The 13,243-nt window shown below is 41.0% G+C and overlaps 1 protein-coding gene across 8 annotated transcripts in view; it reads left to right on the top strand.

The window, feature by feature from the left end:
* Window positions 1–13,243, top strand: part of EXOC6B (exocyst complex component 6B) — a 603,982-nt gene that overhangs the window by 447,303 nt on the left and 143,436 nt on the right. For 6 of the 8 annotated variants that reach the window (XM_053200754.1, XM_053200751.1, XM_015064020.3 and 3 more), the window contains one exon: window positions 902–975. In XM_053200754.1, coding sequence (XP_053056729.1) covers window positions 902–975 — 74 coding nt within the window. Of the gene's footprint in view, window positions 1–901; window positions 976–4,955; window positions 5,136–6,389; window positions 6,626–13,243 lie in introns of those variants that run through there. The other 2 variants (XM_015064021.3, XM_027072207.2) reach the window with 2 other exon arrangements.

Below are 13,243 nucleotides of genomic sequence, written 5' to 3'. Positions count from 1 at the left end.
AGTGTCTGTCCCTATAGCCCGTGCAGTTATCTTCTTGTTAACGATGTAGAAGCCAGAGTCATAAACTGAGCATGGACCCAAGGCGCTACTGTAAATTGCAAATAGCATTCATGTGGTGTCTTTGACCTAAGACTAAATTGGGGTAGAGGGAAGAGAAAAAAAAGAGTTTTCGAGAGTGGAATAGAAGTAGAAGTCAAGGACAAAGAGTACACTAGTAGGATGGATATGTGCAAATGTTCCGTAAGCTTTTGCCATGAGATTTGTTTAGGTAGGCTTTTCATATCTGCAAGTACTTCTTTGCTCAGGAGCCAAGCAGTGGGTTGGGACAGCCTCTGCGTGTGTGTGTGTGTGTGTGTGTGTGTGTGTGTGTTGGCAATAATGCAGTCATGAGATAATACAAATAATCAGTGAGGGAATAATTAATGATGTGGCAGGGAATATTTTTTGATAAATGCTTGGGGAATGAGGTGACAGGCGTGAAATTAGAAAATTCCTTCAGCGATCTAAAATATAAATAGCTTTCGGAACTGAAAAGAGTTTCACAGCTGAAGATTTTATTGTGTTGAGAGGAAAAACTTTTTTCTCTCCCCCACTCCCTCCTCCTTTGCAAGTTGTTTGTCCATTCACAAAACAAATACTCTGAAGCCCAGCGCGGCTCATGGGAATAAATTTCAGGTCGAATTAGTACAGTTTCCTTGCTGTCAGGATGCTGGAATTAATGGTGTTTTGATGACACGAATTTTGAAGGGCAAACAAAGAAGCTGAAGGGAGAGAGACATGACTCCTTAGAAGCTTGGTCCTCCTCTCCCCCAGCCTCTCTTGTCTTCCCTGTCATCCGTCTGCCAATCTCCCTGTCCATGGTTAGTTAAAGGCGCTTTTTATCCTCTTTTCTTTCCCACAGAGTTTGCCAGATCCGGCCCGGTGCCTGGGTTCCAGGAGGACACGCTGCAGTTGGCCTTCATCGACTTGAGACAAGTAAGTCTTTGTGTTTTTGTTTTTTGTTTTTCTTTTAAGATGTGTGACTGAAGACCATCAGGTCTTAAGGAAAAGGGGAGGGGAGGGGGATTGGCGTTGGCGATTCACACTGGAGACCTAAGGGTTTTTCCCTGTGTTTGAGGCCACCTCTTTTATTTAGCTATCTGGGATCCTTAGCTATGGTGGAGTTAAAGGTTTTGTGGGTAGAAGGGAAGGCAGGAGGTGGGAGGAGGGACCCAGAGCGTAGAGGGACTCAAGTGACCCTCAAGTGATGTGACCCATTGTGCTATAGTTGGCTTCTGCAGACACAGCAGAAAGATAACTCCGCAGACCAATGCTAAGCAGGTGCACTGATGCAGAGACAGCCTGCCTGGGGACTTTTGTTTGTAGATAATGAGGGCAGCAGCATTTAAGAAAAATGAAATATTTTACATTCTGGATGGTTGGTTTGGCTTGTTGACTTTTTCTCTGCTGCCTTCAGTCTTCCCATCCCCTCCTTTGTAGAATGTGGTCAGCCAAGAGTGACTAAGTGGTGGTTTTAGAAGATGATTAGCAAAGGCCCTGACCAGTCATGCTAACCTGACAGGCAACCCTGTTAAAGTAGTGTTGATGAAAGCCAGTCGTCAGACATACCTGAGCTTTGCGAGCCCATCAGTTAGAAAGAGTCATTCTCTAGGGCTGTTGCTTGCAGATCAAAATGGGCAGGTTGGTAGGCCTCGGTGGTTTGGGTAGAGAGGAACAGGATGGGCGGGGGCCGAAAGAGGGAGAGAGTTAACCGGGCTCTGTCATCTCTTCACTCTGAAGATGGATGGCGTTGGATAGAAAGTGTGAATGAAGTAAGAATCAATGACTGATGCTTCTCTCCTATTAAAACAATCTTTTTTTTTTTTTGTCTGTTTTAAAAAGGGGGCTGGCTTTGTTTCTCCTGCCATAATGATGCAGTGCCTCTTGTTTTCAGAGCTGACATAGTTTGCATTCTGAAAACTTTTAGATGCCCAGAGTATTTCTTAAAGCTATAGGACCCCTTGTATTGGTAGTCTCCTTACCACTGTGACTCGATTCATGCTGGAACAGCTTTTAACCCATAATGGATGGCCTGAGCTACCCCTGAATCCTTGTGGATGGGTGGTGTAATCTGTCATCTGATGACAATTCTGGAAAGCCCTGTTAAGCAGAAAACAGAAAATTGTGTCTCTATAGACCCGCCAAAGTTTGAGGATTCAAGCCGCGTCCCAGAAACGTGTGTCAACTTAATATTTGGGGGCCGAGGTGGGGGTTCTCGTACACATAAAGGCTTTCCCAGCATGGTCACAAATGGAGCTGAGTATCTCTTTCCACACTTATGACCTTCCACCTGTGGATTCAGCAACTCAACTGAGACATTCAGGTTTTAACCCCTTGGCTGATGTGAGACTGGGAGACTGGGATTTTGCCTTAGGGTTTTGTGGAGTGCTATCTGTTGGAATTTTCTCCCTTGTTTCTTCTCAGAAACTTCTGAGCCAATTGGCTTTTCTTGGAAAGCAGAAACTGAATTTCATTGGAGAGCCACATCCAAGGAAAAAATTTTTCCTTTCTCACTATTCATGAGAAGGAAGTGTGGTCATTCTCTCTAGTTTGTGGTTTTTGGTCCCTATGGAAAGCAACTGGTGTTCACAGAAAATGTTAACTAAGGGAGTAAGTTAGAAAACACAGCCAAATAAGGTGGATCTGAGCCGGGGACAAATGCTCAAGTATTTGTGGGCTCTCAGTGAGCACTGGTGTTTATGCTTAAGTTCCTACTTGCTGTTACATTTCTGTTCTCAGACTTCCTTTTATGATATTTTAGCAGGAGAAACCAAAACTCCTAAATTTTACTAAGAACAAGAGTATGTCTCTTCCTATTGAATCAATCACCTAATTTCTAGTTGTGTCTGTCTCTGTTAAAACAATAACTTTCCTAACCTAGACCATTTGAAAAACTTCCCCAGCTCTCAGGCTGTAGCTCTTTATTAGCAGCCCCCAGGTAGGTGGAATCATTGTGAGAAAAATTATCCCTCCCTGTTCTCTTCTGAAAATATTGATCTCTTTGCAGTCCATCTTCATTGTTCTCACAACTTGTTTAAAATGAGCATCTTTTTAAAAGGGGACTTCTTCTGAACTATGGAGATGTTCAAACTATCAGGAGAAAACCTGGGAGTATGTTTCCAAAGGAGATATCTGGACCTCAAATGAAGCATGATTAAGTGCCTTTGAGTATGTTGTCCTTCTGCATGTTTCCTTCAGAATCCCGTAATAGAATTATGGAATTTGGGTGTTGGGGCTCATTTGAAAAATCATGCAGGATAACCTTTGACTTGATACTTGAAACCATGTGTAGCACCCAGACTGTGCCTGTGTATCCTCCTTGAAGAAAACTCGCCACCCCAAGACAGCAAGGGCCTCCTTATGACAACCTGATTATTAGAAAGATATTTCTTTTTTTTTTAATATTTTTTAATGTTTTATTTATTTTTGAGACAGTGAGAGACAGAGCATGAACAGGGGAGGGTCAGAGAGAGGGAGACACAGAATCTGAAACAGGCTCCAGGCTCTGAGCTGTCAGCACAGAGCCCGATGCGGGGCTCGAACTCACGGACCGAGAGATCATGACCTGAGCCGACGTCGGCCACTCAACCGACTGAGCCACCCAGGCGCCCCTAGAAAGATATTTCTTAAGTTGGCTAAAATCTGTCTCGCTGAACTCTGACCCTCTGGTTCTTTATGTTTTTATTAATGCATCACAATTTCGGGGACAGGCTTCCTCTCCTGATTTATTGAGCATCCTCTCTGCTAGCAATTGAGTCTTTATCACATGTATAGCATTGAGACCCACTCCTCAAGGAGTCCTCACACATGCAATTTTACGGAACAGATTGGAGACTCTACTCTCTTTGGTCTATGTGTTTCTTTCACATTGTTAACAACACAGATTTTTATCATTCTAACCGGTCTAAACCTCATTAGATCCTGATTCAGTTTTCTAGCTTAGTGACTGACTTAATCATCATGTGCTTTCTGAGTCTGACGTAACAATATTAAGCAGGCATGGCAGAAGTTAAAGGAAGAAGTTAAAGTTAGGGCAAGTTCTGGGGTGTGCACCCATGCAAAGCACCACGGTTACAGTGCAGCAAGGGTGTTCTTTTACTGTCATTGACTGTATCTGCCTCACTGCTTTATGAGCATGTTCATTCTGATCGTACTTTTGTGTTGCCTTGCTTTAGAGTGTTTCAGACACTGTCAAGTGAATAATTTTAAAATAATCAAAACACAGAATATTTGATGAGATCATCTCTGCATAGAGTGTAATAGCACAGTGTCATTTAAAAGCTATAGAAATTCAATTAGGACTCAATTTAGATACGGATAGCAAAACGATTCATCCTTTCCCACCTGTCCTGTCTATTCTCAGTCTCCTACTTCTTAAGGAAAAGAGTGAAATGACATCTTGACTACACAAGCTTTCATGATATTTTATATGCGTACAACACTTCATAGTTAATGTACATTTATGTGCAAATCTCATTTGTCAGACTGCTAGGCTTAGAAAACCTGCTGTTAATGATAATGTGAATTAGACAGTGCAAATCAAAATCTCCTTTGCCACTAAATGTCCCAAGTCCACAAAAGGAGGATTGCAGTATGACTTCACATTCATGTGTTCAAATATGTGTGTGAATCGCTATCAAAGTCCAACTTCGGGTTAATGTTAGATCTTGACAAGGACAACTTAAAGGGCCCACTTATTAGCTATCCTGAAGTGGCATATGCACTCCAAGTACTAGTAGCTGCCAGCCCTTAATGTTTCATCATTGGGAATTACCATACAAGGTCCATAGCGGATTCTCAGTAGTGACTGGATTCTCTACCAGTACTCTGGTTTGTGTTTTTCTTCTTTTGTTAAGCATTCAGTAGATAATACTAATGTATATTAGAATTTGAACTTCCTTTGATTTTCATTTCAGCTTATTTTGTCAAACTCTGAGTGCCTACCATGAACAGAGCACAACCCCGGTGCTGTGGGAATACAGAAGTGAATATCATACAGTCTCTGACCTCCAGGAGCAGAGAAGTGATCAGCAAATACTTACTTTTAATATAAGTCAGTCTGTAGTGAGCATTACATTGGAAGGATGAAGCTATTACATATGTTTCAATTATTTCGTTGTGTTTTGCTGCATAACAAAGCACCCAAAATGCCTTGTCTTAAAAGAAGAATCATTTATTTAACCCAGGTTTCTACAGATGAGCAATTAGGATAGGTTCTGTGGGCTCACACCTTGAGGTCAGGTACTAGATTCACTAGGAACTGCCTGGTCTAGGGCGTCTTAGCTAGACTGACTCTTCTCTGCTCCATGTGGTCTCTCATTCACCAGCAGCCTAACCCACGCGTAATCACGTGGCGTATTGGTAGGTTTTAAGAGAGCAAGGGGAAATATGCAAGCCCCTTAAGGTCTACACTTGGAACTGGCAAGCCATCGTTCCCACCACATCTTATGGGCTAGAGCTGGTCACAGGGCCAGCCCAAAATCAAAGAGCGGGGAAATCAACTTCAGTTTATCCTCCGGTTGGGATATAAGATCTTTATACAGACTATGCATCTATAATTGCAGAAAGAGGCCATGGAGTGGAGAGGTCTTCGGGAGCCTAAGTAGTTATAAAATACTGCATTAAAATAGTGGAAAGTTCAACTGATAGAAACCAGGCATTGGTGAGGGAGGAAAGTGTTTTAAGCATAGAGAATAGCCAGTTTTAAGTTTTGTTTAAAAACATATATGGAGTTGTTTTAACTAGGATCTAGACTATCTTTCCTTTTTTTTAAGTCTTAGACTAATCTTTTTAAAACCCCCTTTCTTACTTTCTCTTCTTCGTTTCTTACTTTTACTATTCAGCTTCCTCATGGACCTGTTTTTTTGTTTGTTTGGTTGGTTGGTTTTGTTTATGTCTTCTCCTTCTCAGCAAACACTGCTTATTGTAGGCTACCCTGAAACATTTCACATTTCTGTTACATTCACTGTGAGGGAATCGTAACTTCCCTAGATAATTAATTATTTATATTACTCATTTAATTTCTGGCTGTTCACCGTACATATTTGACCAACAGGAAAAGGTTTGAGTGGATTCTTTTCTTTAGTAGCATCACATTATTTTCTGTTCCTTGGCCCCAACTGTTGCTTACTTCCGATATACTAAGTTTTTATAGAGCTGAATGAACTAGGTTGTGACATTGCATCAGATCTCCTGAATGGAGCTTGTTGGCAACGACTCTCAAACAGCAAAGCCATCCCAAGATATCTGTGGCTTTTTTTAGATGGAGCTGGTGACATTCCCTCTAGGCCAGTTATTCCCCAATTTCTAAACCTTCTGACTAAAGTAAACACGGTGCATTTCCATTGCAGGCACTTAACTTGCCTTAACAACAACTCTAGGACCTAAGAGAAATAGTTGTATATTTCTTTGGAAATGTTGAAAGAATTCTGATGTTCGTGTTAGAGGCGTAAAAGTGAAATCAGGACCGTCCGCTCTGTCAGGTATGAAACCTGGGAACAGCTCAGAAACTAACTATGCAGAACTGCCCTTCCTGTTTCCCAGCCTGTCTTCATTCTGTTCAGTAAAGTTTTGGTTTTTGAATCAACTTGCCTACTTTTTTTCTTTTTTCTGCTCCCAAGTCTAATGAACAACCACTCCCACTAAGAGGAACATCCCCCCTTTGCTCTACTGATCTAGGCTCATGTGGAAAAATCTTAACTTTGCTTAATAACCACTTACGTGTTAGCCTCAGTAGAATACCAATTGATAGAAAAACTGAATTTGTCTGATACCACACATAACAAGATGATATATAGTCAATAGAATTTCTTTTTTTAAGGTTTCTCCCTAGCCAGTCTAAACAACCCCTAACTTTTAGGAAACTACAGAGGAGGCCTGCATCAGGGTAAGGCGGGCCCACATCTTAAAAAGGCCTCAGGTGGCAATCTTCTACATTTCGTCACAACGGTTAAGCCCTATTTAACAGGAAGAAAGTCATTTCCCACATGTACTTCTTAATACTGGTTTTTAACTTGCTGGGATGTAATCTGGAGGTTATGGTGGGGGGCGGGGGATGGCCTATAGTTTTCCTAAATGTTTACTGAGCAGTTGCCAAGGAGTCATGGTGGAGAAAATGAGAGGTGTGGGGAGAGTTGGTAGGGGGATGTTTTTGTGAAAGGATGTTCTCGGTGGAGGAAAATAGAGTGGTATGTAAATCCTCAAATCCTCTGGTAGTGAAGTATATGGGCCAGTAACGCTAGAGGTAGAACTACTCTCCCAAGTGCTCACCTGAAATATTCTGTTGACCTTCAGATTGTGTATGATCTTGAATAAATAGTGGCCTGTAAAACTGGGAGTCATCTGCACCAGGGTTCAGAAATCAAATAGCTTGATAACTCATGGAATTGGAAGATGCCATTACTATGACTAATGTGGATGGAGGGGTCAGAAGGAATGGTTTAAGCCATTAAGCACATTATCTTAGAAAAGATCATCAGCACTACTGGTGTGGTAGCATGTATATGGGGTTAAATGTCATTTCAGAAATGAAATCCAGAGTCATCCTATCCCAAAGGCATTGGTGGTTGGAAGAAGATAAAGTAATAATATCAGACTGTCTGCACAAATCTCTTTGCTGAGACAGAGGTACTAAAAGTTCCTACAGACCCTAGTCCATGTTTTAACATAGATAAAGCAAGCAAACTTTATAGACCTCCCTAAATCAGAAGTATTCATTCATTCATTGGACATTGTCCCTAGCACTATTATAGTGACTCTAGTGGTGTAGTTGGGAATAAAACAACTGCATCCAAGGGGATGCCAGTTGGTCTCGATTTTGATGTTTTTTTATATTGATGCTGTATTGGTCAGTTTTAGGGACAGCCGCAGAGCTTTCTGCAAATCCCCAGGGCCAGCCCAAGTCTGTTGTACACTGATACACAGGCTTTCAGAAAAGAACCTGTAGCTGTGATTTGGCAGCCCGGCATACATAAGATGGCCATCTTGAAACGCTTCAGAGGGTGGTCCTTTGGTTTTTGAAAGTAGGGTTTTCTGGTTGTTTTGACAAAATTGTTGTGCCCATGTTATTTTGACAGCACCAAGGTGATACCTTTAACCTCAAAGGAATCTCTGACCGCAAATGATTCCTGTTCCCGAGCTGGGGAAAGCTTACGCCTTTGGTCTGGTTCTGTAAAAAACAGAGATAGGAACGTTTCTGAGAATAGACTCCACCGAGCTAGACTTATGACCTCACGTAAGCCAAGGCTAGATCAGCACACACAGGATGGGCACAGGTAGATAAGGTCTTCAGCCACTGAGATAGATGCTGCTGCTGCCACTGAAAATCAGGTATCTTTCCTTATGTAACTGGGCTGCCATGGAAAATTTATAGAAGGAATTGCCAGTAATATGTAACACATTCTGGGATTTACCCAATGCCCTTGGTTGATTGGAGGAAAGTCTATTCTAGAACTGCTGAAACTTTGTCTCACTTCATACTAACCTCTCAACTAGGGAAGGAGATGCACTCAGAAATTCTGTCTGAGGTTTTTTGTTTGTTTGTTTGTTTGTTTGTTTGTTTTGATTTAACATAGAATCCATTTTTTTTTTCCAGACCAGGATCTCATGAAATAATATCTGAGCAGGTGCGACTCTTTGGTATAGGAAATCATGTACGATGTTATTTAAATGCTAGGGAAAAAAAAAACAGACATTTTAACGGTCCAAATGACATCATAGCATGTGGGGATGGCCATTTTCTATTCATTGTCCTCTCACTATGGAAATCATTTTAGCAATTCAGAAGTCTAATTTCTTAAAGTCTCATGGAGTTGTTTCAAGAGGTTGGGAATCAGAGAAAAGGGAGCATGTATTAGTAGTGGATGCCAGCCACATTGAGATCATGATAGTTTATAAGAGATAGATTCCTCATTGATTTTTCACAGTGGAGAATAGTTGGGGCCCATGAAAGGAAGGTGAAAGGTCTGATGAACACCGCTTTGTATTTTCCAGGGGCTTTGCTTTTCCTCAGAGAGGAAGCTTAGCCATTTAGCACGAATGTAGGTGGGAGACACTCGGTTCTTTGCCCATTTGTACTTGGTAAAGTGGTAGCTTCTGAGCCTCTTTGAAGGCCCTCCCTCTTATAGACAGTTTGTGTGTCTGGAAATGCTGACTCGTGAATGACAGGCGCTGTGGGCCCTGTCAGGGTCCTTAAGCTGTATTAATAGCAGTTATGTGGAAAGAAGTTATGTGGAAGGAACTTTAGCTAGCTAGGAGCAGTTGTGGATAATCTTTTGGGTAGTAGGAGACAAAACACCAGACGTTGGATGTGTTTTCCCATGAACAATACATTGGGTTTGGCCTTTGACTCATGGATTGCCCCAACCCCAGGTTAACATTATCCATTGTTGCCGTTAACCCAGATTGGCACGGTCTCGGGTTAGATAGGAAGTCTAATCTAAAGCTCACTCAACAGAGTTGTCTAGCACTTCCTACTTGGCAAAGCTGGGCCACTTAGGGGTTCCACCAGGGCATACAGCAGCCTTTCCAGTGTATGCTAGACATACTTTTTCCAGAAGTGTGCATCTAGTCTGCAGCTGTCTTCTACCCCTTTGCTCCAATAGCATGATGGCCGCTTTTAAAGTGGGCGCAGTGCCAGTGTCACTCTGGATAGCCTTATAGCCAAGTCTGTCAGTTCAGAGGCTAGAGTTTTGTTCCATTTCAAGCTCTTGTGGGAGGAGCTAATAAGCATAGCGTAGTGAAAGCCACCTGGTAGTTTCTCCCTTTGCTCAGGGACAGCGTTGGTGATCCTCTGACCGAGGTGACCTGTGAGGCATGCTGCCTGGGCTAGCGTGAAGTTCTGCACCGCTGTCTGCGTCTCCCAACACGCCAAGCCTCAGGAACTTGGGAGGCTTCTCCCGTATCTCAACACACAGCCTGAATATGCAAACCCACACACGTGGAATTTGTGGATTTTCTGAGATAATCACATCTTCGGGAGAAAGGTCAAGTGAGTCATTACCAATGAATTTCCCTGGAAGTAGCAGTGGTATCAAAGTCTGTCGCAGGAGTACTGGCAGCATTAAATAAAACCTGATGGATTCTGAACACACATCTCATCTTCATTAACTGCACTGCCTTAGTGTCCTACTAGAGAACACTTACAAGCCTGGAAAGGGCAAAGAGCCAGGCCTCAATCTAACTAACTACTGCATCTATTGACAGCCGCTGGAGGGCAGCAGAGAGTGACAACAAAGGTCCAGATTTAGGGAATTGAGGCATATTTCAATTTGCCAAGGAAGAAGCCCCCTTAACTGTAAAAGAACTCACTACCTAGGAGCCACAGTTGCAAGCCTGGGTCCTGGAGAACAAGGACCAAAAAGAGCATCTACAACCCTGATCTGAAAATTAAAACCCTCCTTCTAGGCAGGTTCCTAGGAATGCATAAAGAAATGAGATAAGACTGACTGGGAAAGGGCAACCAGACAACATCAGTAAAGTAGGAAACCAAAAGGATAGTCTGAAATGTTAAGTCTCAAGGGGGAAGCAAAGATGGAATAGGAACCAAATGAAAGAAAGCTACATTGGAAGGCAATCCAGACTGAGCAAGTCGCAGAGGCAAAGATAGAGTCAGGAAAGACTGACTCCCTGAGACAGGTATACCTAGGAAGGAGCCTTGTGTAGGGCACATATCATGAGGCAGGGAGCTGCAAAGGGACCAATTTCAGACACAACTAAACAGTCAGATCTGTGAGAGTCTCATTTTTAAAGTAGCTCCTTCTTGATTAACCAGGATCATTTCTTTCTTAGGCTTTCTTGATTTCAAGAACAAAATGACTCATTGAGAATATGGCCAGAGAGAAGGATGATATGACTAAGGGATTCTTATGCGTGAAATGAAGTTGAACTTGGTCATGAAGCCCTTCTGGTAGCACTGGTGTAAAAGGACAGACAGTTCACTTTCCATGATTAGCTTCTGGTGTTCCCTTCTCACATTTTATTCTGTAACATTTGCTAAGAATATCCAGTGGAAAGGAAAAACTGGCTCTGGCAAACTAGTTACATAGGCAAGATCCTAGTCAATCCGGGGACTTAAGATCTGTTCCCAGTAGGTTAGCAGAGAGCTGGTTAGTCTCTTCTAAATGCTGAACACTTAGCAATTTTCCAAATCCTGTAAGTGTGGAGAAACAAAACTCTCGGTTGGCCTCTTAAACGTCTAGTGTCTCCCTTCTATGTCTCAACCCCTTAAACATTGGGAAAATTAGGACTCTCCCATATCCACAAATTCTGGGAACCCTGTACTGGGCGTTAGGACAGAGTGAAGTTTGGAATTGGACAGACCTGGGTTACTAGCTGTGACATTTGGCAAATTATTTGACCTAAGATGCAGTTTCCCGCTATCTTTGATTATACGCTTACTAAATATTAAGTAACATGATTATGTTATCTTATTTAATGCTTACTCCAGCATTTTAAGCCTTATAAATTATTATAAAGTCTTCTTTTTTTATAGCCCAGGGTCTGTTTTCAGTACGTTAGTTCATAAATATAATGAATGACTAAATAAATTATGATATGCCTAAGTGTCACTCATCAATAAAAAGGAACTATTTGATAATCCAATTCTAAAATTTATATAACGTTCTAGAAAATACAAACTAATCTATAGGGACAGAGAGTAGATCAGTTCTTGGGAACAAGGGGACAGGACTGATGAGAAAGAAAGACAAGGGAGCTTCTTGGGATGATAGAAATGTTCTTGGTGGTGGTGGTAGTTACATAGATGTATATATTTATCAAAACCCATGGAGCTGTATGCTTAAAATAGGTTTATTTTTATTGTATATAAATTATATCTTAATAAAATTGATTTTAAAAAGTAAGTCTAAAAAAATGTAAAATAACATTGTATCTATAAAATTCTAGAATTTATATTCTTATTTTCATTCCGTGTAGTATTTTGAGCTTCCTCCATAGTATTGAATGTATCAGTAGCTCATTTTTTAATTGATGAGTGAGATTTCTCTATATGGATATATAATAATTTAGTTAGTCATTTACCTGTTATATTTATTAATATTTTGTTGTTTCTAGTCTTGGAATACTATGAACACGGCTGCTATGAGCATTCATGTACAAGTGCTTATGTGGATAAATGTTTTTATTTCTCTTGGGTAGTACATGCAGTGGAATTGCTGAGTCCATGGTAAGTGTATGTTTAACTTTATTCTTAAAAATGTCAAACTCTTCCAAAGTGGCTGTGCCATATTCCACACCCACCAGCAGTGACCGAGAGCTCATATATAGTGACCGAGAGCTCAGGTGTTTATTCTTCAACGCTTGGTGTGACAGTCTTTTGTCTGTTGGTTTATTGAGGCATAATTTACATATAGTAAAATTAATCCTTCTTAGATATACAGCTCTGTAAATTTTTACAAACTTATGCAATTATATAACCGCCACAAAAACCAAGAATATTTCCATCCTCAGAAAATTCTTTACGCCTCTGCAATGAGTCTCCTCTTCCAATTCCCAGCTCCTGGCAATGACTGCCCTGATCTCTGACACTATAGTTTTGTCATATAAATGGAATCATACTTTTAATTTTGGCCTCTCACACTTAGCATAATGCTTTTGAGATTCATCCATATTGTTGCATTTATTAGTAGTCCATTCATTTTTATTGCAGAATGGTATTCCATTTTAGGGATTGTTTACTCATTCATCAGTTGATGAATATTTGAATTGTTCCCAGTTGGAGCTTTCATGAATAAAGCCATTTGTGTAAAGGTTTTTGTGTGGACATGTGTTTTTATTTTTCTAGAATAAATACTTAGGAGCGAGATAATTGGGTCATAGAAAAAGTATATGTTTAACTTGCAAGAAGCTATCAAGCTCTTTTCCAAAGTGCCTTTACCATTTTCCGTTTCCATCAGGAATATATGAGAGTTGCAGTTGCTCTTTACCCTGACTAGTATTTGATATTGTCGATTTTTTTTATTTGTACCATCCTATTAGGTATGTAGTAGGATCTTGGGGTGGTTTTAATGCATATTCCCAGAGTGACTATTGATGCTGAATTTCATTTTGTATACTTATTTGGCATCCATCTCTCTCCTTTTGTGAAGTGTTTGTTTGAGTCTTTTGTCCAGTTTTTAAAATAATTCTTATTATTGGGGTGCCTGGATGGCTCAGTCGGTGGAGTGTCCAACTTCAGCTCAGGTCA

The sequence above is a fragment of the Acinonyx jubatus genome, chromosome A3 (assembly GCF_027475565.1).
Source record: "Acinonyx jubatus isolate Ajub_Pintada_27869175 chromosome A3, VMU_Ajub_asm_v1.0, whole genome shotgun sequence".
Classification (NCBI taxonomy): domain Eukaryota; kingdom Metazoa; phylum Chordata; class Mammalia; order Carnivora; family Felidae; genus Acinonyx; species Acinonyx jubatus.
Note: the sequence above shows the minus strand (reverse complement) of the source record. Positions and strands in the feature narration are given on the sequence as shown.